At 60.1% G+C, this 21,781-nt stretch overlaps 2 protein-coding genes and 1 pseudogene across 3 annotated transcripts; all 3 read left to right on the forward strand.

Moving 5' to 3' along the window:
- Positions 1-2,273: 2,273 nt before the first annotated feature.
- On the forward strand, positions 2,274-3,909 carry LOC103345057 (leukocyte immunoglobulin-like receptor subfamily A member 5). The gene is made up of 5 exons (XM_089320128.1): positions 2,274-2,549; positions 2,692-2,791; positions 2,939-2,994; positions 3,616-3,670; positions 3,774-3,909. The coding sequence occupies exons 1-5, from the start codon at positions 2,411-2,413 to the stop codon at positions 3,907-3,909; spliced, it is 486 nt and encodes a 161-aa protein (XP_089176254.1). The 5' UTR covers positions 2,274-2,410.
- A 3,526-nt stretch (positions 3,910-7,435) lies between these two features.
- Positions 7,436-9,731, forward strand: LOC149120723 (leukocyte immunoglobulin-like receptor subfamily A member 5). Its single transcript, XM_089319848.1, has 4 exons — positions 7,436-7,704; positions 7,866-7,901; positions 8,071-8,358; positions 8,444-9,731. The coding sequence occupies exons 1-4, from the start codon at positions 7,656-7,658 to the stop codon at positions 9,088-9,090; spliced, it is 1,020 nt and encodes a 339-aa protein (XP_089175974.1). The 5' UTR covers positions 7,436-7,655; the 3' UTR covers positions 9,091-9,731.
- A 7,224-nt stretch (positions 9,732-16,955) lies between these two features.
- LOC108176042 (natural cytotoxicity triggering receptor 1-like) lies at positions 16,956-21,292 on the forward strand (annotated as a pseudogene). The gene is made up of 6 exons (XR_016225068.1): positions 16,956-17,065; positions 17,216-17,500; positions 18,354-18,631; positions 18,788-18,835; positions 20,105-20,155; positions 20,265-21,292. The product of XR_016225068.1 is annotated as a natural cytotoxicity triggering receptor 1-like (transcript).
- The last annotated feature ends 489 nt before the right edge of the window (positions 21,293-21,781 follow it).

Below are 21,781 nucleotides of genomic sequence, written 5' to 3' on the forward strand. Positions count from 1 at the left end.
AGGCCTTGACGGATGCAGGAACGCAGGGTTCGTGAGTGCACCCCAGGATCAGGCCAGCTGGAGCGAGAGAAAGAGGTGAGTACAGGGGCACAACACACACGCCATAGAGAAAACCCTCCATGGGGGCCTCAGCGATCCAGGTCATCCAGGGGAGGGGAGCACGCAACCTAGAGGCCACGGGAGACCAGGAAGTCCCGTGGTCAGACCCTGCCACGGCAGCCACAGGCGACTCAAACTCAGGGAATTCTTTAAGCTGATGATCAGGACGGGCCCGGAATGGTGCTGCCAACATCCAAACGGCCCTTGGGAGAAACAACGTCCCCAGCCCCATCCTCCTCCCCATGCCTCATCTGCCAGCCAGAGGCAAAGTGCTCATTCTGGGTGTGGCTTGATTGAATATTCAAAGTGGGTGGGGTTTGGGTGGGGCTTGAGCACCACTCATTTCCAGGCTCTGTTTTGGAAAAAGGGGAAGTGTCAGGGAGTGGAGGTGCATGATGGGAGTGGGAGGACCCCTCACGGAAATTTCGTGGGATGACCCCATGGTCGTCCCGGGGGTGTCTTCAGGCGGCCCTCTTGGGTGTTTCCAGCTGGCGCAGGTATGCATGTACAACATGGTGGAATTTGTGGTTTCCTCATGGGAAGGCAGGGCCTGGTGGCTCTGGAGCTGTTTGTGCAGGCTTAGCTGAAGTGGCCAGGCGGCAGCCAATGGCTTGGAGCTGACCAGCAGCAGTTGGGTTGGGGCTCTGGGACCCTGCTGCTTCCCCCAGCCGCCCACCCTCCTCCCACCTCAAGCTGACTGTGTCCCAGGCTGCCCACTGCCCACTGCCTGCTCCTGTCTCAGCGCCCCTGAGAGCCCAGAGAGGCCTGCCGGGCGGGGACACTGGGGCTCGGAGCAGCTCATCCCTGGATGCGGCCGGGCTCCTGTGGCCGCTCCCCGCCCCCAGGATGCCCCTCCCCACACTCACCTGTTCTTGTGGATCCAGGCCCCTCTTTCTCCGACACAGCAACCTACAAAACCGTAGGAGGGTTCTCCACCATCTGAATCTTTTTTGTTACAGATGAGTTTGGAAGGCAGAGTTAGAGAGAGGCAGAGAGGGAGGTCTTCCATCTGCTGGTTCACCCCCTAAATGGCTGCAACGGCCGGAGCTGGGCCAATCCAAAGCCAGGAGCCTGGAGCTGCTTCTGGGGCAGGGCCCAAGCACTGCGGTCACCTTCCACTGCTTCCCCGGCCATGGCAGGGGGCGGGATCGGAAGAGCAGCTCTGGACCAGGAAGCTGTGCCCATATGGGATGCCAGCGCACTACGCCACAGCGCCAGCCCCCACCACCCGAGTATTTGTCACAGCTCCCTGCAGGAGTCTTGGGCCCGGGAATTCCAGGAAGGATCCTGTCAGTTTCAGCCATGAAATGTCACACCTGGCACACGGCTACACGTGCAGGCGCCCTGTGCCCGCTGGGGACGTGGTGCCCGGACACGGCAGGAAGGAAGTTGGCCCTTGCGAAACATCTGGCGGGAAATGTGCCTGGGGCTGGGATCCTGCATGCTGTGTGCACAGCAACTGAAGGCGGAGACAAGACACCCCGGGGCAGGAGTCAGCCCACTAGGGAGGCCCCGTGTCCTTGGTGCTGGGTCCTGGCCCTGGGAGAGGAGGGCGGAGCCGGCTGACAGGGCGGGGGCGGGGCCCCATCCCTGCAGGGAGCCTGTGCCCTCCCCATCCTGGGGACTGAGGGCATGGCTGGGGGTGAGGTGCGGTTCCCCTTCCTGTGGGGCTGCGGGTGGAACAGCCCTGCGATGCTGGGAAGACCCGGCCTCCGAGCTTCCACACCCGGTGTGTGCCCGTGCCGTGGGCGCTGTGCCGGGGCTGGTCAGGAGACGCCATGACCCCGCCCTCCTGGTCCTGCTCTGCCTGGGGAGACTGGAAGACGGGGAGGGGAGACCCTGCTCTGGGAGGGACCCCGACCCCACCCACAGCCAGGCCCTGCTCCCTGGAGACCCCAGGCTCAGGAGCCCCGGGGAGGAGAGGACGGGGACAGGGGCAAACCTCTCACGGGGAGCTCTCCTCCAGGGCTGTGTGCAGGCCCCAGGACCCGAGTGCAGGCAGGTGAGCGTGCCCCCCACTGTGCCGGTCCCCCCCCCATGGGACAAGGGCCACCCCAGGCAGCCTGGGTGGGGACAGCAGCCCTGTCTGGTGTGGAGGGCGTCTGGGAGGGTCCTGGCCTGTGAGGGGACGTGGTCCTGGGACCCAGCCTCTGGTTTCCTTCCAGGGACCCTCCCCAGACCCATCCTCTGGGCTGAGCCAGGCTCTGTGATCGCCCTGGGCAGCCCTGGGACCCTGTGGTGTCAGGGGACCCTGGAGGCCCAGGAGTGCCGTCTGTATAAAGAGGGAATCCCAGAGCCCTGGGACAGAGTGATGCCCCTGGAGCGCAGAAACAAGGTCAAGTTCTCCATCCCTCTCATGGCTGAGGTGTACGCGGGGCGCTACAGCTGTGTCTGCCTCAGCACTGCTGGCTGGTCAGAGCCCAGTGATGCCCTGGAGCTGCGGGTGTCAGGTGAGGGTCACGCAGGGTCCCTGCCCCACAGGCTGTGCCCTCAGGGAGGGGTCTGCTCCCAGGGGCCCCCCTCTCATCGCGCAGCCCTGGGGGTACCGTGGGGGGTGAGCCTTGCTTCACATGACTGCTCCTCCTCTCCCAGGAGCCTACAGCAAGCCCAGCCTCTCGGCCCTGCCCAGCCCCGTGGTGACCTCAGGGGACAATGTGACCCTCCAGTGCCGCTCCCAGCTGGGATTCCACAGGTTCATTCTGACAGAGGAGGGGGCGCCCTGGGCTGCCAGGACCCGGAGCTCAGAGCCACACCCTAGTGCGCAGTCCCAGGCCCTGTTCCCTGTGGGCCCTGTGACTCCTGGCCGCAGGTGGGCGTTCCAATGCTATGGCTCCTACAGGGAGAATCCTTCTGTGTGGTCAGAGCCCAGTGACGCCCTGGAGCTGGGGGTGACAGGTGAGGAAGCCACAGCCTGAGCAGGAGCTCGGTAGGTCACGGAGACACTGAGAGGAGGCGTAGATGGGAACTGGGCAAGGGGCATGGGGCTCCTGGGCCAGACACCCAGAGTGAGGGCGGTGGGACTGCAGGGTAGGAGGGATAGGGTGTGGGCGGAACCAGTGTGCAGCCCCGCCCCTCTTCCCTCCTGACCCAGCAGGACCCTCAGTGGTCCCTGCAGAGGGCCTGATGGGTTCTGCCCAGCGCCCTGGCCGGCAGCCCCAGGCCGGGCTCCCACAGCGGGCGAGCATTGCAGAACTGGACAGGACCCACCCAGGACGGGCCTCACACCCCGGGGTGTCTATTAGAGTAGGACAGAGACTGTGGAGCCCAGTGGGGCCTGGTCATGGCCCAGGGTGGGCCCGGGACCTGCTCCTGTAGGGAGAAGCTCGCCAGGCTTGGCTGCCACATGTCTCGGCCCCTGCGGAGTTCCCTGGCGGCTCCAGAACACAGACAGAGTGATGTGTGGGCGACTTACACGAGGACCACGCTGAACTGCGTCGCGAGACGAGAGGCTGGGAAGCACAGAGTGTGGAGCAGGCCGGGGTCTCCTCCTCCTCACTGTCCTGTACCTGTTCTCAGGAGGACCAGAGCCCAGCAGCCCCTCGCACCCCCAGCCAGGCTCCCCCGCTGGTGAGTGAGCCACAGGCCTGACCCAGGGCTCAGGCTACTGCGGAGAGTAGGGGGTCCTGGGTCACTGGGGCTGGCCGGCCTGATGACCCCTCCGTGCACACCCCCAGCCCCAGCGCCCTGGACCACTCCCTGGAGAACCTCATCCGCATGGGCGTGGCGGGCTTGGTCCTGCTGGGCCTCGGGCTTCTGCTGGCAGAGGCTTGGTACAGCCAGAGAAGGACCCGGGCTGCAGGCCAGCGGTGACCTGGAGAGAGGACAGAGCTGGGTCAGAGAGGCCAAGCCCTGGTGCGGGGGAGGGGGGATCCGGGCATGCATGTTGAGAAGCTGTGGGAAGTGAGCGGAGCTAACCTGGGGTTGGGGGAATCCTCCTCAGGGGCAGGGACCCTGGTGGGCTGCTGGCGGTGCTGCTTCCCCGGGCTCCCACGCACATTCTGGGAAGGGGCTCTGGCCTCCCGCAGCCCTGCCCACCACCCTGCAGGCTCCCGTGTGGTTCTGTGCTGTTCCTCTCCAGGGACCGCACACAGCTCAGTGGCCCTGAGTGTCCACAGGAGCCCGAGCTCTGCAGCCCACGGAGAGGGTAACACCAGGATTTGCTCCCCTTGACCTTCAGCAAGTGGTCAGGACATGGGCCGGACACCTGTCACTCAGGATGGATTTAAAATTCTGCTCACCAAAAGGAGGCCATGACAGGTGGGGCCAGATGTGGGAGGTCAGAATCAATAGATCTGGGCTGGTGCTGTGGCTTAATGGATAAAAGCTCCTGCCTGCGGTTCCGGCATCCCCTGTGGGCACCGGTTCAATTCCTGGCTGCCCCACGTCCAATCCAGCTCTCTGCTGTGGCCTGGGAAAGCAGTAGAAGATGGCCCAAGTGTTTGGGCCCCTGTATCCATCTGGGAGACCCAGAAGAAGCTCCTGGCCCCTGGCTCTTGGCTCCTGGCTCCTGGCTCCTGGCTCCTGGCTCCTGGCTCCTGGCTCCTGGCTCCTGGCTCCTGGCTCCTGGCTCCTGGCTGGAGATCAGACAAGCTCCAGCTGTGAGGACCCATTGGGATGAAACCAGCAGATGGATACCTCTCTCTCTCCTTCTCTCTGTAACTCTGATTTTTAAATAAATATTTTTAAAAACGTGTGGCTTATCAAACTCTAAGGTAAAATCCCAGATGACCGTGGGAATCCACCCTCTGAGAGGACCACACAGAAGTGAAAGAAAGTGTGTGCAGGGTTTCTTCAGGCACGGGAAGTTCAAGGTCATCTGGATTTCTCAATGCACAACTAACATAAACCCCACAACACGGCAGTTCTGGCGGACGGCAGCATCCGGTGTTCTGGAAGAGTGCGGATGCCTGCTCGGCTTCCTCTGGTGGCTGGTTACTCTGCTTGTCCGTGTGGTGCAAGTCTGCGTTTCCCACAGAGTTCAGGGAGGGGGTTTGAGAGAGTGCTGTGGATTCTGCACCAGTGTTTCCAGTTATGGGCTGGGACCCCACCCCACCACAGCGTAGCTTAGGGAGTAAAGCCAACACCTGCAGCGCCCGCATCCCATATGACCTCCAGTTTGAATATCAGTTGCCCCACTTCTGATCCAGCTCCCTGCTAATGCCCTGGGAAGGCAGCAGAGGATGGCCCAAATGCTTGGGGCCCTGCACCCACGTGGGAGACCCAAAAGAAGCACTGGCTTCAGCCTGGCCCAGCCGTCTGGGGAGTGAGCCAGAAGGTGGCAAATCTCTGTTGCTGTCTCTCCTCTCTATGTCCCTACCTCTCGAATAAATAAATAAGAGTTTATAAAAAATTTTAAACACGCCTAGAAGGAAATACCTGGGTAAATATGACCTCATCACAGCGTCTTAGCTGTGATTCTGAAAGTACGAGGAACAAACAGGAAAATGGCTGCATTGATCATCCTCAAAACTTCAGAACTCTTGTGCACCGTGGACAGCTATGAAGGGAGCAGAAAGACAACGCACACATTGTATGAAGATCTGGAAGCCACAGTAGGAAAAGCAAGGGTGCAACTCACTCAGCGCAAGGGAAGGGAAGTGCAAATAATGCCAGAGAGAGGCACCCCCCATGCCACTTCACTGGTCACTTCTCAAAGACACAGTAGACAGAGTGTGGTCAGGGTGTGGGGAAATCGCAGCCCTGAGACGCGGCTGGAATGTGCAGGGTTTGGCCACTCCGGCAAGAGGCTCATAGTTCCTCAAAGCACCTGACCCAGCCTCGGCACAGCACAGAGCAACCCACCCCCTGCACGGAGTCAGGCACTCCCGTTGACCCACATCCTGGCAAGGGTCAGGGTCAGGTGCAGCGCTCACCAGTGTGCTGAGTGCAGGCTCTGTGGAGCGTTCTCACCACCGAGGGCCTGGGGGAGGCCCTGACAACCACCCAGGGACTGTGCACACAGGCATCCATCCAAGCACAGCCGGCCAGGGACAGGAGCCGGATGTGCACCGGGGATGCGGGGCTCAGGGAGGTGGGTCCCTGGCTCCGTGGGAACTCTGCTGAGCCCCAGGAAGCCATAGAGTGAGGATGCGTGGGGCTTGGGGGCACAGCCACACACAATGGGCCTCGCATAGCACCCTTCCCAGAAACACCCAGGGCTGGAAGCCCACAGAGCCCTGGGGCTGTGCAGGGCTGTGGAGGCCAGAGGGGGTCGCTGCATTTCTGCAGCTTTGCTGTGAACCCCACTGCATGCACGCTTTGCCAGCTCCTGTTTCTGGGAGGGGGACTTCCTCTCAACCAGACGCAGGGCTAAGGAAAGGACAGATGCCTGTCAGTGCCTTTGCACCCGAGGCTGTGACGAGCCACCGTGCGTTCTCTCATGAGGCCCCCACCCCAGAGCAGGCAGCTGAGAGCTCCACCCCCAAACACGGCTGAGGATGGGGTCTTCCATTCTGTCTTCTGATTCACCTCTGGGGTCAGCGGGTGCTCCTAGGGACTTCTGAGGAGCGGTGCCTACCAGAACGGTGCTGTCCCCACGTCTGAATCTGGAAGGGACACTGCAGGACCCTGAGACCGGAGTGCTGCAGCCACGGCCACCCAAGGAGGGGAGGTCTCGGGCATCCCCCCACCACAGAGACACTGGGGGACGACATCACCTGTTCAGGTCTCAGGAAGCGGCACCCCCATGTCATCCAGGAGCACGGAGCTCAGGTGCTCAGATCAGGGGAGGAGAGGCCGTGGGGGGCTCAGGACACAGGTGCTGGGGACCCCCAGCCCCGCGTGGAGTGTGGTTCCACACGAGCCTAGTCCCCTGCTCCAAGTCCCCCTCAATCAGAGAAACCCAGCACAGGGTGTGGGGCATGGGTCACCAGCTGGCCCGGGGCCAGGGTATCCCATGCTCTCAGTTCCCAGAGGAGCTCGGGGCCTGTGCTCCAAGACACCCTCCCCTCCTCAAGCCCCTAGCAGGGACCCAAGCCCGCCAGCCCCCAGCAGGACCCCACCCCAGGCCCGTGTCCCCTGTTGTGGGCCCTCCTGCACCTGCCACAGCCACAGCTGGGCTGCAGCTCAGCCACACCTCCGTAGGGTCTGCCTTCTTCATCTGCTCTCATCAGCTCTGAGAGGCCTGGAAGATTCTGTCACCCTCCCCACAGGCTCCAGCCCTCCCCACTCCCCTCCCCTCCCCTCCCCCGCCCCAGCCCCCACAACTGCACTCAGCAGCTCAGGAAAGGGAAGTGCGTGTCTTGGCCACCCGGCCTGTGCAGGGAGAACCAGAACCCTAACTGGACAGAAAGTGGACTCCTGGGGCGGGGGCTGGAGTGGGGGAGGGAGGCAGGGCAGGCACAGTACAGGGGGCAGCGGAGGCGGAGGCCTGGTCCTAACTGTCCCTAGTGCCCGCTGCTTCCTGGGCCCCATCCTCAGGGACAGCGGGGGAGGTTGGGGAGGGGCTGCCCCCGTTCCTGTGAGGCCACAGATGAGGAACCCGTGACGTCTCCCCACTCATCTCCAGCCAGACTCTGGGCCTGCGCCCCTCACAGCTGCTCTGCTCCACAGGGACCATGGGTGGCAGGTCCCAGACCTCAGCCCTCACTGCCCTCCTCTGCCTGGGTGAGCCGGGGACACGGGGAGAATGGGATCCCCTACAGGTGCGGGAGGGGACAGCGCCCTGCCCCAGCTGGGACCCCAGGGCTCAGAGGACCAGGGCAGGCCTGGGCGTCTCTGCAGGGGTGGGGAGTGGGGAACAGCTCTCATGGGGACCTCTCTTCCAGGGCTGTGCCGGGTGCCAGGGGATGGGGCACAGGCGGGTGAGTCCTCCCCTGACCTGGCTCAGTCCCGGGGGCTCCAGACAGCTCATGTTAAGGAGCCCAGGGGGGCTGGGCTGATGGTGATGGCTGGGAGGGGCTGGGAGTGGAGCTGGGGAATGGGGTGGGAGAGAGGCTGCACCCGGGGTCTGCAACTTTGATTCCTTTCCAGGGACCCTCCCCAAGCCCTCCATCTGGGCCGACCCAGGCCCCCTGGTCGCCGTAGGGAGACCTGTGACCCTCTGGTGCCAGGGGTCTCTGCAGGCTGAGGTCTATCATATGTATACAGAGAGCGGCCGTCATCCCTGGGAAACGAGGCCCCAGCAGGACTCCAGACACAAGGCCAGCTTCTCCGTGATCACATCCATGAGCTCCCATGACACAGGGCAGTACTGTTGTGTGTATTGGACCTCGCTCGGCCACTCCCAGCCCAGTGACCCCCTGACCCTGGTGGTGACGGGTAAGGTTTTTCCCCTGCCCACAGAAGAAGAAACATGGACTTCACGGAGCAGCAGCCCCCAGACATTGGTTTGCTTCCCCTGCAGGGATGTTCCCGGCGCCCTCCCTGTCGGCCCAGGCAAGCCCCGTGGTGGCGTCAGGAGAGAACGTGTCCCTCTCCTGTGGCTCAGATGAGGCGGGCACTGCCCATCTGCTGAAGGAGGGTGGAGCCGGCCCCCTGCACAGCCTGGAAGCCAGATACTCCCATGGGGCTGGGCTGTGGCAGGTCACCTTCCTCCTGGGCCCCGTGGACAGCACCCAAAGGGGCATCTACAGGTGCTACCATGCTGACACCAACAAGACCCATGTGTGGTCACTTCCCAGTGACCCCCTGCAGCTGGAGGTGTCAGGTGAGGGCCCAGCCCTGTCTCATCAGTCCTCATGGTCAGTGCAGGGCTGTCCCCACAGGAGGACTGGGCTGGGGGAGGGGACCTGGGGGAGGTCACAGGGAGTGAGAAACAGCAGAGGTCTCAGCCCTGGGGCCCGGGTCATCCTGTGTGGCACAGGGTTTGTGTGGGAAGTGGAGTGGATGGAACAGGGGTGCTGGAGTTGGGAAGGGAACTGGGCTGGGTGCACAGGCCTCTCACAAAGCCCACGCTGGGCGAGGGGACTCCCTAGACACAAAGATGTGCAGTCTGGGCTCAGGCTGCTGCGGGGAGGTGGGGTCCTGTGTTACAGGGTCTGGCCAGCCTAGGTGACCCCTCCGTGCACACCACCAGCCCCAGCGCCCCAGGACCACACCCTGGAGAACCTCATCCGCATAGGCATGGCGGGCTTGGTCCTGCTGGGCCTCGGGCTTCTGCTGGCAGAGGCTTGGTACAGCCAGAGAAGGAACCGGGCTGCAGGCCGGTGGTGACCTGGAGAGAGGACAGCGCTGGGTCAGAGAGGCCGAGCCCTGGGGGCGGGGCAGGGGGGAGCGTGAGCACAGTGGGGAACAGTCTTCCAGCATTCGGTTGCGGGAACTGTCTGGGGGCAGCAGGGGCTCTTCCTCTATTCAGCCATGGACTTCTCCTGCCCTGAGGTGCGAGAGCGCCCCCTGCAGACCAAATGTGCGCCTCGCGCTTAGCTCTTTCTTCATGGAGCCTTTTGCTCTGTTTCTGGTGAATTCAGTTCCCAGTGCGCATGTGTGGGAATCCGCGTTTCAGCCAACAACAGGGAGCTTGCGCCAAGTAACAGAAGAAACGAGCGAAATCGGATTTCAGGGTGGGCAGGGTCAATCCATCTGGGGAGTGAACCAGCAGATGGAAGACTTTCTCTCTCTCTCTCTCTCTCTCTCTCTCTCTCTCTCGGTCTGTATCTAGCTCTGTAACTCTTTCAAATAAATAAAATATATGTTTTTTAAAAGTTAACGGTGTACAACATTGGTAATGTACTAAAAGTCAGCAAATAATACACTTTAAAGGGCTGGTTTTATGTTATTTGAATATCAGCACAATAAAGAAGGAAACATGGTTCCTTGGAATTACCATCCAATCCAACAGTTCCTCTCCTGCACATATGACCACAGGGATTGATGCAGGAACCCAAGAAGGTGTTTGCATCCATGGGTTCATAGCAGCCTCATTCACATGAGCCCAAAGATGCCAGCAACCAGAATAAGCCCAACAGATGAGTGCGTCCACAACAGGCGGTGTTTGTAGACACGGCTGATACTCTCCTGTTAGAAAAGAAGGAGGGTCTGGATAATCATGGAGAAATCAGCCAGTGTCACAAAGACACCATGCTCTGCTTCTGCTCTGAGAGGTGCCCGGGGGTGCAGATTCAGAGGGCAGAACGTGGACTTGGGTGTGGGAGGGAGAGTGCAGGTGCCTGCTGAGTGGGTCTAGGGTTTCTGTCTCCATTAATGAAGATGTTTCTGAACAGGTGCTGGTGGGTACACGACACAGTGAATGTGAGAGGTAGCTACAGCATGAATTAAATTTCTGTCAGGTCTGTAATCTGTGCTCTGTGAATTTCAGCTCGACAAAAGAGAAAGACACAGACATCATTTTTACCACCTATTTTTTCCTTTAAATGAACACATAATAATTTGGGAGGTGCAGCATGGTATTGGAGGGTGTGCTGATCACACCAGGGCCTTCCCATCTCGTCATGTCTTGTGTTTGGGCCCCAGCTCCTCTCCTCGAGTTCTTTGTAGAAACACTCAACAGGTTATGTGAGCCATGGGTGCCTCCTGTGCTGTGCAGACAGAGCCGTTCCTCTATCTGACTCCACCTTGGGACCCGGGGACCAAACCTCCCTCATCTCTCCCCCAGACCCTTTTCAGCGATAGTGGTCACCATCCTACTCTGCTACTATAAGACCAACTTTTCCAACTTCTGCGTAGAAGAGAGAACTTACACTGGATTCCTGGGAAGGTGTATTTCACTAAATGAGCGTGGCTGCTGCGGATCTGGGGCACCTGGTTCCCAAGGGAGCATCCCCTTCCTCCCTGGCACTTTCTGCGTGGAAGGAAGTCTACATGCAACGGACACCTGAGAAGTGGAGCGCAACGCACCTGCTCTGGCCGTGCCTCCACTGTAGCTCTAAACCAAGGTCAGCCTTGCCTGCATATCCGAAGGGGGCATCTGGGACCCCTGCTTTCTGGAGGAGCGCGTCTGTGGTTTCTGGAAAAGAAGTGCAGGGTCTCTGAGTTTCCGGAAGAGGGTGTGCAGGGCTTCCAGAAGAGCGCTCTGGATTCCTGGGTCTACGGAAGAGCGGCCTGGGGTCTCCGGACACGAGCCCGAGATTCCCGGGTTCCTGGAAGAGCACATTTGAACACTGTAGGACTCCTTAAGAGGGGGCTGGGGTCTCCGGACCCCCGCCCGAGGTTCCCAGGTGTCCGGAAGAGCCCGTCTGGTATTTCCGGTTCGTCCACCATTAACCTTCTTTCTACCCGGCAGCTCCTCTTTCAGCCCCACCTGGCCCCTCGAACCCTTGGTATCATGCCGCCTCCTGGTTTTAGTTCCCGACGGTGCCAACTCTCTGAGCGCATGGGCGGCTCCTTGGCTCACCTGTCCGCAACAGTGTGGGACAGAGAGGGGATCCTGGGGCCCAGACCCCCACCGCTCCTTTCTCCTAGCCCAGGTCGGGCACAGGGGAGGAGCTACGGGAGAGGAGACCCTTAGACACCTGCGCGCCCGCGTTCCTGTGGTACAGCTCACATCACTGTCATCATCAACCGAGGTGAATGGGGCCCGAAGCAAGGTGTCCCACAGTACAATAAGACTCGGCCATGGGAGAGTGAAACCCGGATGTTTTCAGGAAACCGAGGCACTGCGGACACTGTGGAAGTGAAACAAGCCAGGCACAGGGAAAACCCATGCGGGAAGTCATTCAGGTGTGGGCTGTGAGGGACTTGGGGAGCAGAGTGGTGGTCACCAGGGGAGGGTGTGGGATCCGCAGGTCAGAGAGCAGAGCTACAGAATCACGTGGGAGAAGAAGGTCTAGAGGTGTAGTGTGTGTCATGGCGACTGTAGTTAATAACGCTCATGGCACGGGCAGCTGAAATGGCTTAAAACTGTGTCAGATGCTCCCAGCACACAATGAGTCTGTGAGGTAATGCACACATTATCTAGCTTGGGTTAGCTCTTCCACGTTTGTGTGCGTGTGTGTTGTGTGTTTGTGTGCGTGTGTGTTGTGTGTTTGTGTGTTTGATGACAATTATACAGAAATACAACTTTTGAATATCAAAGCAACAATTTCTTTAAAAGGAGAAAGTTTGTTGACCTCTCCTCTTTCAGGCTCCTGTGACAAGCCCTGCCTGTTGTGGATCAGGGTCTGGGGTTATGTCAGGACAGAACATTTCCCTGCCATGTTCTTCCTCCTCCAGCGTCCTCTTGATAAAGTTCCAGTGCGTCCGGGGGGAAATGGCTCCCTGCCACAGCACTGATGCAAGGGGTCCCAAGGAACCTTGGCTCTGGTCCTGGGAACCCCCGCATCTGTGCGGTCGCCACCTGTGGTGGAATGAGAAGGCCATACCAAGATGGCCACATGCAACTGGGCATCAGTTACTCAGGAATGGCTTCGGAAGCCCCCTTGGAAGCCACCTGGAAATGGAGTCTGCCTGGCAACAGGATGTGATTGGTTAGGGCATAAACTGCCCGTTGACTGGATTGGCTGCCTCAGCTATATAAGCTGCTGTACCAACTGAAATAAACGAGTCTGTGGGCTGCTCGCCTCTGGCCTGCTTTCACCTGACTCCCGGGGTCTGTGTGGTGACTCTGTGCCTCTTGCCCCCACCATGCTCCTCCTCTCAGAACAAATCCACAGCAACAGCCACCATGGCAGCCCCCAGTGGTGCCCTGGAGCTCATGGTCACAGGTAGGTGCCTCTCAGCCCCTCTGTGTCCTCGGCAGAGGCTCGCAGCTGGCTGTGCAGGGCCCTGTCCACAGCAGGGGTGTGCAGAGCAGCGTAGGAATGCAGCAGAGTGCACCTGGTCTGGGGCAAGGATGCAGCAAGAATGGCTTCTTGCCCCCTCACAAACTCAGCTCACGTCTGTTGCTGTGGATTTGATTCTGGGAGGAGGAGCATGGTGGGGGCAAGAGGCGCGGAGTCACCACACAGACGCCGGGAGTCGGGTGAAAGCAGGCCAGAGGCAAGCAGCCTGCAGACTCATTTATTTCAGTGGCTACAGTAGCTTATATAGCCAAGGCAGCCAATCCAGTCAAGGGGCGGTCTATGCCCTAACCAATCACAGCCTGTTGCCAGGCAGTTTCTGAAGCCATCCAATCACAGCCTGTTGCCAGGCAGTTTCCAAAGTCATCCAATCACAGCCTGTTGCCAGACAGTTTCTTTCACCAGCGGCCATCTTGGCATGGCCTTCTCATTCCAGCACATGTCCTCTGCCGTCCCCCAGGAGGTCAGCTGAGCCAGTTGGGCTTGGGTACAGCAGAGCAACCACAAGCTGTGCACACACTGGAACAGGGTCGATTCCCAGTAAGCAAGGTGAGAGCTGATGTTTGTGTGTCACAGCATGTCCACACGGCCCGGGATAGCCTTCTTTCATTTCGTCTCAGACACACAGAAATATGAAAACACGCTCAGACCATGGGCCATCCACAGAGAGGCCGTAGGCTGGCTGTGGTCCTTGGGCCATGATGTGCTGACCTCTGCTGGGCACAGAGCTGCGTGAGAGGAAGTGCTGGCTCAGGCCGTGCACAGGACTGCTGTGCCCATCAACACACTCACACACGCATGCACACACATGCAGGCACAGACACACATGCACATACATGCATTTACACATGCACACATACACACATGCAGACACATAAACACATGTACACAAGCATGCACACATGTGCAGACACACACATCCATGCACAGAGACACGGACACAGAAATACCTGCGTGCACACACATGCACACACAAGCACAGATTGCGCACACAGAACACAGAGACGCATACACACATGCACACCCAGACCCACTCATACACACATGCAAACAGACATGCATGCAAACAAATGCAGACATACATGCACACATACACATGTGTATACACACAAATGCAGATACATACACAAATATACAGAGAAATACACACATGCACACAGATGCAGACACATACACACACCTGCACACTGGGAAACACATATACATAAATGCACACAGACATACAAATGTGCACACACATGTGCACACACATCAACAAGACACATTAGAAACAATTCCATAAGTATCTGGTCTCAAGGGCACAGAAATAAAGCAGCCAGTGGTGGAGACGAAAGCTTAGTTGAGAGCCTTCTGGCTCGAGTGGGAGTGGAAGCGCGGGTACTCAGCAGACTCTGCCCAGGAGGTGGGCCCTGATGGGGTTTACCACCTCCCAGAAAACAGAGACCCTGCCCCAAGTCCCTGAGGAGGGGGCTTTGAACCAAGGTCTCCACAGAACTAAAGAGAGTGGGTGCTGTAGAGAGAAAGCAGTCAGGACCCTCGGCCCTCAGAGAAAAGCTCCGGTCACCACCCCAGCCGGCCACATGCAGGGAGCCTGCACCTGCAGATCTGGAAGCAAAGTACTGAAAACCCAACACCCACGGCCTTCACGAGAGCACGAGGCTGAGTCTGACCTAGTGGGGTGGGAACATGCACACCCACAGTGTCTGCCAGAGAGCTGCCCCCTGCTGGGCACCCAACCCCTGGGGGACTGGGAGAGACCACAGAAAGGCACAGGGCCCCTCCACGGGGAGCAGAACCCACTGCAGCTGAACCCTCAGTGAGAACAACCGGCCTCAGGAGGAAGCAAAGGCCCCACGATGCAAGGCCCGGGTTCAATTCTCAGCTGCACGTCTGGGCTCCAGCTCCTTGCTCATGCAGGTCCTGGGGCCATGGTCTCCGGCTTTGGAGCTGGGTTCCTGCCTCCCATGTGGGGGGGTGTGGATAAAGCTCATGGCCCCTGGCATTGGCCCTGGTTCACCCCAGCCATCAGAGCATTCTGGGAGTGACACAATGGATGGAGCTGGCTCACTCACTCTCTCTCTGCCTCTCACATTTTCAGAATTTAAAAATAAAAAATCAGGGACCCCGCCGCAGCTAACTAGGCTAATCCTCCACCTTGCGGGGCTGGCATGCTGGTTTCTAGTCCTGGTCGGGGTGCCGGATCCTGTCCCGGTTGCCCCTCTTCCAGGCCAGCTCTCTGCTGTGGCCCAGGAGTGCAGTGGAGGATGGCCCAAGTGCTTGGGCTCTGCACCCCATGGGAGACCAGGAGGAGTACCTGGCTCCTAGCTTCGGATCAGCGCGGTTCGCTGGCCACAGCGCACTAGCTGTGGCGGCCATTGGAGGGTGAACCAACGGCAAAAAGGAAGACCTTTCTCTCTGTCTCTCTCTCACTGTCCACTCTGCCTGTCAAAAACAAACAAACAAACAAATAAATAAATAAATAAAAATAAAAAATCAGAAACTTGCGCAAAAGCCAGAGGGGACCCCACCCCGGGAGACCCCATGGGGACTTTGGCCTCATCCTCACAGCGCCAAGGGTTGACTCGAGTTCCGTGGTCGGTGTTTGGAGAAAATTTGTGTTGGGGGAGCTCGGGGTGAGCCGGTCCCTGTGCCACAGGACAGGAGAAGAAACCCAGCCCCAGGTGTCGACCCCTGGAGCCAGAGCGGCCCTGCCTGAGTCCCCAAGGCTGTCTCTGAAATCCAGCCCTTTCATCTCCCCCAAGGCGAGTACTCAGGCCCCGGAGGCACGAGCAAGGGCAGACAGGCTGGGCTTTGTTTCCCATCACTTCCAGGGAGCACAGAAAACCCACCTTCCTGTCCCCACCCTCCCTCCTGCACCTGCAGGGAGAGGGCTGTGGTCCTCGAGGTTCTGTAGCTCAGAAAGGAGATGGAGCCCGTGCTCCCTTTTCCAGACGGGGGCCGGTGCTGTGCAGAGTCCCACATCTCTCCACGGGTGCGAGGTGTTAAAGCAGGGGTCACAGAACCCCCATTCTCTCCCTCACCTCCCCTGCATGTGGATGGCACGGTGACCTCCCAGGGCTGCCCCTTGACTGTGCCCCTCAGTCTGATCCCCTGTTCCGGAGCTGCAGATGTGCTGTGAACCTACCCAGACCCGGCCCTGTGGCATCCAGAGACAACAGGAGCTACCCAGGCCAGCAATGGACAGGAGCTCTGGGGAGGGAGCGGCGTGGTGTTGAAGCTGACAGACACTGAGGTTGTGTTAGGTAGGAAGTTCAGTGGGAGCTTATGTGTGTATGACAGGCCTAAAGAGAAGACGTCTATGTCCAGCATATGCTGCATCTCAAAGTCATCCCGATAATGTTTCAGGGCAGCCCGGCCTTCGCATCCTGCCTGCCCCCTCCTACCTGATAACCTGCCAGGTGGAGGTCCCCACCCCTTCTGCCTGACAAATCTTCCACAGTCTCCCAGATGCAGCCCAGTACCTGCATTTCAAACACCCTGCTCCGGATCCCCATTCTCTAGGGGGTCCTGCTCACCCTTCCTCTGAACCCAGGATGGCGCCAGCTAGGCTTCCTCCTGTCTGATACCTTCAAGGGAAAACTCAGATAGGAGCTTCTTAATATTTACAGCCATAAAATCCTTTGTTTCAGGAGGAGCTGTGTGAAGACCCATCTCCTTAAAAACCCCCGGCCTCAACTGGACAGTGTGCTCAGCCCTCTGCATCTCCGCTGAGCCACCCACCTGCCTGCCCAGGTGTACTCTCTCCACTCAACCATGTAACCTCACTACCCCCTGCCAGTCCGAGTGACTGGGCACTCTCAGGTCCTGTCTGGAGAGGTGCCCATCCGTCCTTACGGATGTCCCTGCCCTAATAAACCTTGCTATTTTACCTCCCACTACTCTCTGTCTGACGCCTGAATTCTTTCTCGTGCTAAGACAAGAACCCTGCTTTTATCCGGTAACAGATGCAGGTGTGGTTGGATTTGTCGAGGGGCCGTGGTCAGGTGGTGGAGGGAGGGCTTTGGCCCTGCCTGTAAAAATATCAGTGTGAAATCCCCTGGGTGACTGGCATAAGGCCTTGCCCGCCACATCCTGTGCTGCTCTCTGACCAGCCACGCCGCACGTCCCAGCCGAATCTGCGCCATGCCCTCTTCGCTCATGGCCTTGCTCTGCCTCGGTGAGTCCTGGTACGGGAGGGCAATGGAGGCCGGGGGTACGGGTGGGGGGCAACATGACCCATGGTTCCTGCCTCCCAGGGCTGTGTCTGAGCTGGAGAATCAGCACCCAGAAGCGTGAGTCCTCCCTTCACCGCCCCAGGGTCACCCTCGAGGTCCCCAGGAAGTCACCACCACTGGGAAAACTGGGAGTGGGCGGGGCTGTTGCCGGTGGGAGGGGACTGGGGTGGGGTCCTTCTGGAAACTCAGGTTCTGATTCCCTTCCAGAGGCACTGACCAGGCCCAGCATCTGGGCCGAGCCCGACTCCAGGATTCCAGAGGGAAAGCCAGCAGCCATCTGGTGCCAGGGGCCCCCCGGGGCCGAGGAGTACCAGCTGCGCTCCAAGGGGGGCCTCTCTGCCTGGGGGAAACCCGAGCGATCCCAAGCAAGGGGCGGAGTCCGATTCCCCATCGCGGCCATGACCTCGCGCACTGCAGGGCGCTACCGCTGCTTCTGCCGCAGCGGGGAGCTCTGGTCAGAGCCCAGCGAGCCCCTGGATCTGGTGGTCACCGGTTAGTCTGCTGGGCTGCGGTGGGGGGCAGGGGACAGGGGGCAGCCCCACCCGGCCACGCTCTGCAGGGGTCAAAACGGGGGCTGCTTCCTCTGGGAGAAGCCTGCAGGAGAGGGACGCCCAGCAGGGCATCGGTGCAGGACTCCTACTGAGGACGGCACCCGGGTCCCTGGGACAGGCGAGAGAAGCAGGCTGGGCAGAGAGAGAGGCTTGTCCTGTGGGAGGGCCGCTCCCACGGAGGGAAGGTGTCCGGGCCACGGCGCTCCCTACAGCCGGGGACCTGTGTCTCAGACTGAAGCACTTGGTAGGATCTGCAGGAGGGCTCGTGACAAACACAGAGAGCTTTGGCCCCGAGTCACCGCAGCCTGGATCAGAAGGGCCGAGAGCTGCAAGCAGCCGAGTGTCCCCTGGGGAAGGCGTGGCCAACGTGGGCTGCACCGCATGCGAGGGAACGGGCTGAGCTTGCAAAAGAAGTTGAGACACGGGGCGACGCTTAAAGCTGTGAAGATGCTGAATTCTATGTTATATATGTTTCCCCCAAAGACATAAGCAAACGGCCGCCCCACCCGAGTCTCTGACTGGTGGCCCTGAGGTGGCCCCTGGCCATCGGTTGCCCCTGGCCGTGCTGGCGTTGTGGTCCTAGCAGCCAAACTCTGGGAAAACCCCGTGGACAGCGGTTCCCAGAGAGTCTGATCCTCGCTCCTGGAAGCTGGGGGCACTGAGCGGCTCTATCTGGGAGCACGGCTGGGGAGGGCGCGTCTGTGGATGGAGTAGGTGTGGGGGGAGGAGGAGGGTCTGAGGTTGCAGGGGTGGAGCCTGGGAGGCAGGAAGACACCGGCCACCTTCTAGTGCAGGAATGTACGACACGCCCACCCTATGGGTTCAACCAGGGCCCACGGTGACCTCGGGAGAGAATGTGACCTTCTACTGCCGGCTAGAGACGGTGACCAACACCTTCTTCCTGCTCCGGGAAGGCGGGCCCAGCCACCCACAGGCAGCCACGGGGCGGTGCCAGCGGAGTTCCCCGTGGGCCCTGTGACCTCGGCACACACAGGCACGTACAGGTGTTTTGGCGCCTATAGTGACCATGTGTGGTCCTTCCCCAGTGAGCCCGTGAAGCTCCTGGTCACAGGTGAGGAAGCCCCCAGTTCCCAGGTCCTCCCTGGGCTCCTAAAGAAACCCCAGGGTCATGTCGAAGGGACGTCCACCCCAGGGGGCCAGGGAAGGAGAATGGAGGGAGCAGAGGAAGCGCCCAGCCCCGACCTGTCCTCTTCATCTCCGTCTCCAGATGTGGGAGACCCCAGCCTGGAACCCACAGACCCCGCCCCTGCTCCTGGTGAGTAGCTTGCTCCTCCACACTCGGGAGAGCTGGAGCCTTCCTGTGTGTGCCCGTGGGTGCCGTGGGCTTCCCCGCCTGCACAGTGCAGTGCAGGTGCCCCAGGTGTGGTGGTGTTCAGTGCCCACAAGCCACCGGCAGTAAAACCTGCACCCTCCCTCTCATGCTGGTCCATATGCAGAACGCAGGTGCACTAGGGACATGATGAGAAGTTACCCAGAGGCTGTGTCCCCGGGGCCCGTGACATGCAGGGAATCTTGTGTTTAAGACATGGGCGCAGTCTCCAGGAGACCTCACTGTGTGTATGGGAATATTCCAAATCTCAGGACAAGCCCATCTGGAGTACTTCCGGTCCTTAGCATTTTGGATAAGGGGTGGGCAACCTATACAGCTGTGCCTATCAGCCAGAAAAAACTCCTGGTCTCTGGGGCACAAGCATCCTGGCTGAAGTGGATGGAGCGTCCATGAGAGATGTCAGGAGAGAGAAATGTGTTATATGAGGGCAGTTCAGAGAGCTCATGGAAAGTGCAGGGGTAAAAGGACTGGGCCATCTTCTGCTGCTTTCCCAGGCACATTAGCAGGGAGCTGGAGAGAAGTGGAGCAGCTGGGGATCGAACCGGGGCTCATAAGGGGTGCTGGTGCTATAGTCGGAGGCTTTAGCCCATTACACCACAGCACTGGCCCCATAAACTTCTCTTTTAACTCCATGTCCTGTGAAGTTTTAGAAGCCCCCTGGCATCGCACACAAGGAGCAGTGGTGACCTGGAAGGGGGACCCTGGAGGGCTAAGCAGGGCCGCCTGGCTGGGCACACGCAGGAGACATCTGGGTGAACACTGGCTGATGGAGCCCGTTAGTTGATTGGTTCTCAGAACGAAGAGATTTCCAGAAAGAGAGGGGGCGACCCAGCAGTGCCGGAAGTCAGGAAGGGGACCTGGTGACAAGGGTCTAGCCAGGAGGCTGTTGGGCAGTGGGCTGGCTCAGGACACCCAGGGGAGTGCCAGGCTTTGGATTTGATGCCGTGTGTGGAGAAAGACCCGCGTGAGGGGGGCGCAGAGCCCCCGTCGGGGTGCGAGGCACAGAGACGCATGCGCAATAGTGCAACGCCAGCTTCTGCCTGGGGCCTGGGGGCCCTGCCCGCGGGGTGAGGCTGCTGGGACCCCTGTGAGGTGTGGGGTGGAGACTTGGACAGCCGCGGGGTGTGGTGGGGCTGGGCTGAGGAAGGAGAGGCTGAGTGGGCGGAAGCCAAAGCCGACCCTCCCTTCCCACAGCAGGCTCTCGGGAACCCCGTCTCGGAACCACAGTGTCCAGAGTCCAGGACGGTGAGTAGCCGGGCTCCCGCGGGGTGGGGGCAGGAGGAAGGTCTGGGAGGTGAGGGGAGAGGAGCGGGTGGGTGCAGTGCTGCATCCCATCAGCGGCCCTCTGCCCCAGCCCCAGCCGCCTGGGATCACACCGCCCAGAACCTCCTGCGGATCGGCCTGGCTGTCCTGGTCCTGGTGGCTCTGACGTGGCTCCTGGCTGAAGACTGGCTCTGCAGATGGAGAACCCAGGAGGGAGCTGGCCGTGCCCAGGCCGGCATGGACTGCGACGTCTGTGCTGTGCCGCAGAGCAGGGGTCACCTGCACGGAGTGGGGGGCGAGGGTGGAGGTGACGGCCTGCTGAGGCAGATCCGCTCCTTGGCCTGTGCACCTGCTCGGCCACCGCTGCCCCACTCTGGTCTCCCCTGACAAAGCAAACAGCCCTGTCCTCCATAGCAAGGCTGCGGCTGAGACTTCACGCACACTCCCAGCACAGCTTGGGTTTCTGTGAACTATTTGAAGTCGCTTCAGGGCTGCTTCCCGTCGTGCGCTTTGTCCTGATCTCTCCCTCCCTTGGCCCGCGGGGTGCCCACCCTAGTCTCTTTCCCGCTGCTGTACCCGAGTGCCACAGGCTGGGTGACGGACAGAGGCTCGTTTAGCTGCTACCCTGGAAGTCCAGTGATGATCACCCAGGGCGAGGGATGGACCCTGGGACTCCCTGAGACCGGGGCTTCCCTCTTCCCCTCGTGCTGAGACCACAGCTCGGGACCCCAGACCTGTACTCCAGGGTCCTTTGTGCCCAATGAGGTGGGGAAGGGAGTTACCTGGTGGCCCTGGAGTCTGCAGCCCTGACACAGCCCAAGTGCCTGAGCTTCTCCCACCCTGGCGGGGTCTCACCGACAGTGGTATGGTCCCACCAACGAGTGGGGTCTCAGCGTCCTGGCTGGGGTCCTACTGTTGTAGGTTTGGTGTCTCTGACCTGGTGGGAGGGGTCTCACCATAGTGGGTGGGGTCCCACTGACTTGGGTGGGGTCTAACTACCCCAGGTGGGGTGTCACTGACGTGGGTGGGTAGGGTCTCACCATAGTGGGTGGAGTTTCACTGTCCCAGGTGGGGTCTCACTATCTTGGTGGGGTCTCCCCGATATGGTTGGGGTGTCACCAACCTGTGTGGGAGAGGTCTCACCAATGTGGGTGGGTTCTCACTGTCCCAGGTGCGATCTCACTGGTTGAATCCCTAGTGACAGAGAGACTGGCAGACTCAGGGGGTGGGGGTGAGGGTGGGGGCAGATGGGCCGCTTGGGGAGGGGGGCTCCTGTGCTGGATGCAGACGCTCTCAGAGTGGGCGGGGGTGATGGAGCTGTGCTGTGAACGCCTAATGTCCCACTGTTCACCTTGAAGCCCTGAGTGTGGCGAATCTCCTGTTCTGTTTTGCCACAAAACCTGTCTCCAACAGTGACCCCCTAGGGAGCAGAAGTGTCCCTGGTTGAGGACCACTGTCACATTCTGTAACAGGGTTTCTGGAACCTTCCGTGTGGCTGTGGTTTTGGCCAGGGCCTTCTGTGCACTGAGGAGTGGGTAGCAGCAGCCCACTAGCATCCCCAAGCACCACCCGGCGTCCCACAGGAGGCAAAGACCACCCCTGCTGAGC

This window comes from Oryctolagus cuniculus, chromosome 18 (assembly GCF_051225735.1).
Source record: "Oryctolagus cuniculus isolate XC-2025 breed Fujian yellow rabbit chromosome 18, ASM5122573v1, whole genome shotgun sequence".
Lineage (NCBI taxonomy): Eukaryota > Metazoa > Chordata > Mammalia > Lagomorpha > Leporidae > Oryctolagus > Oryctolagus cuniculus.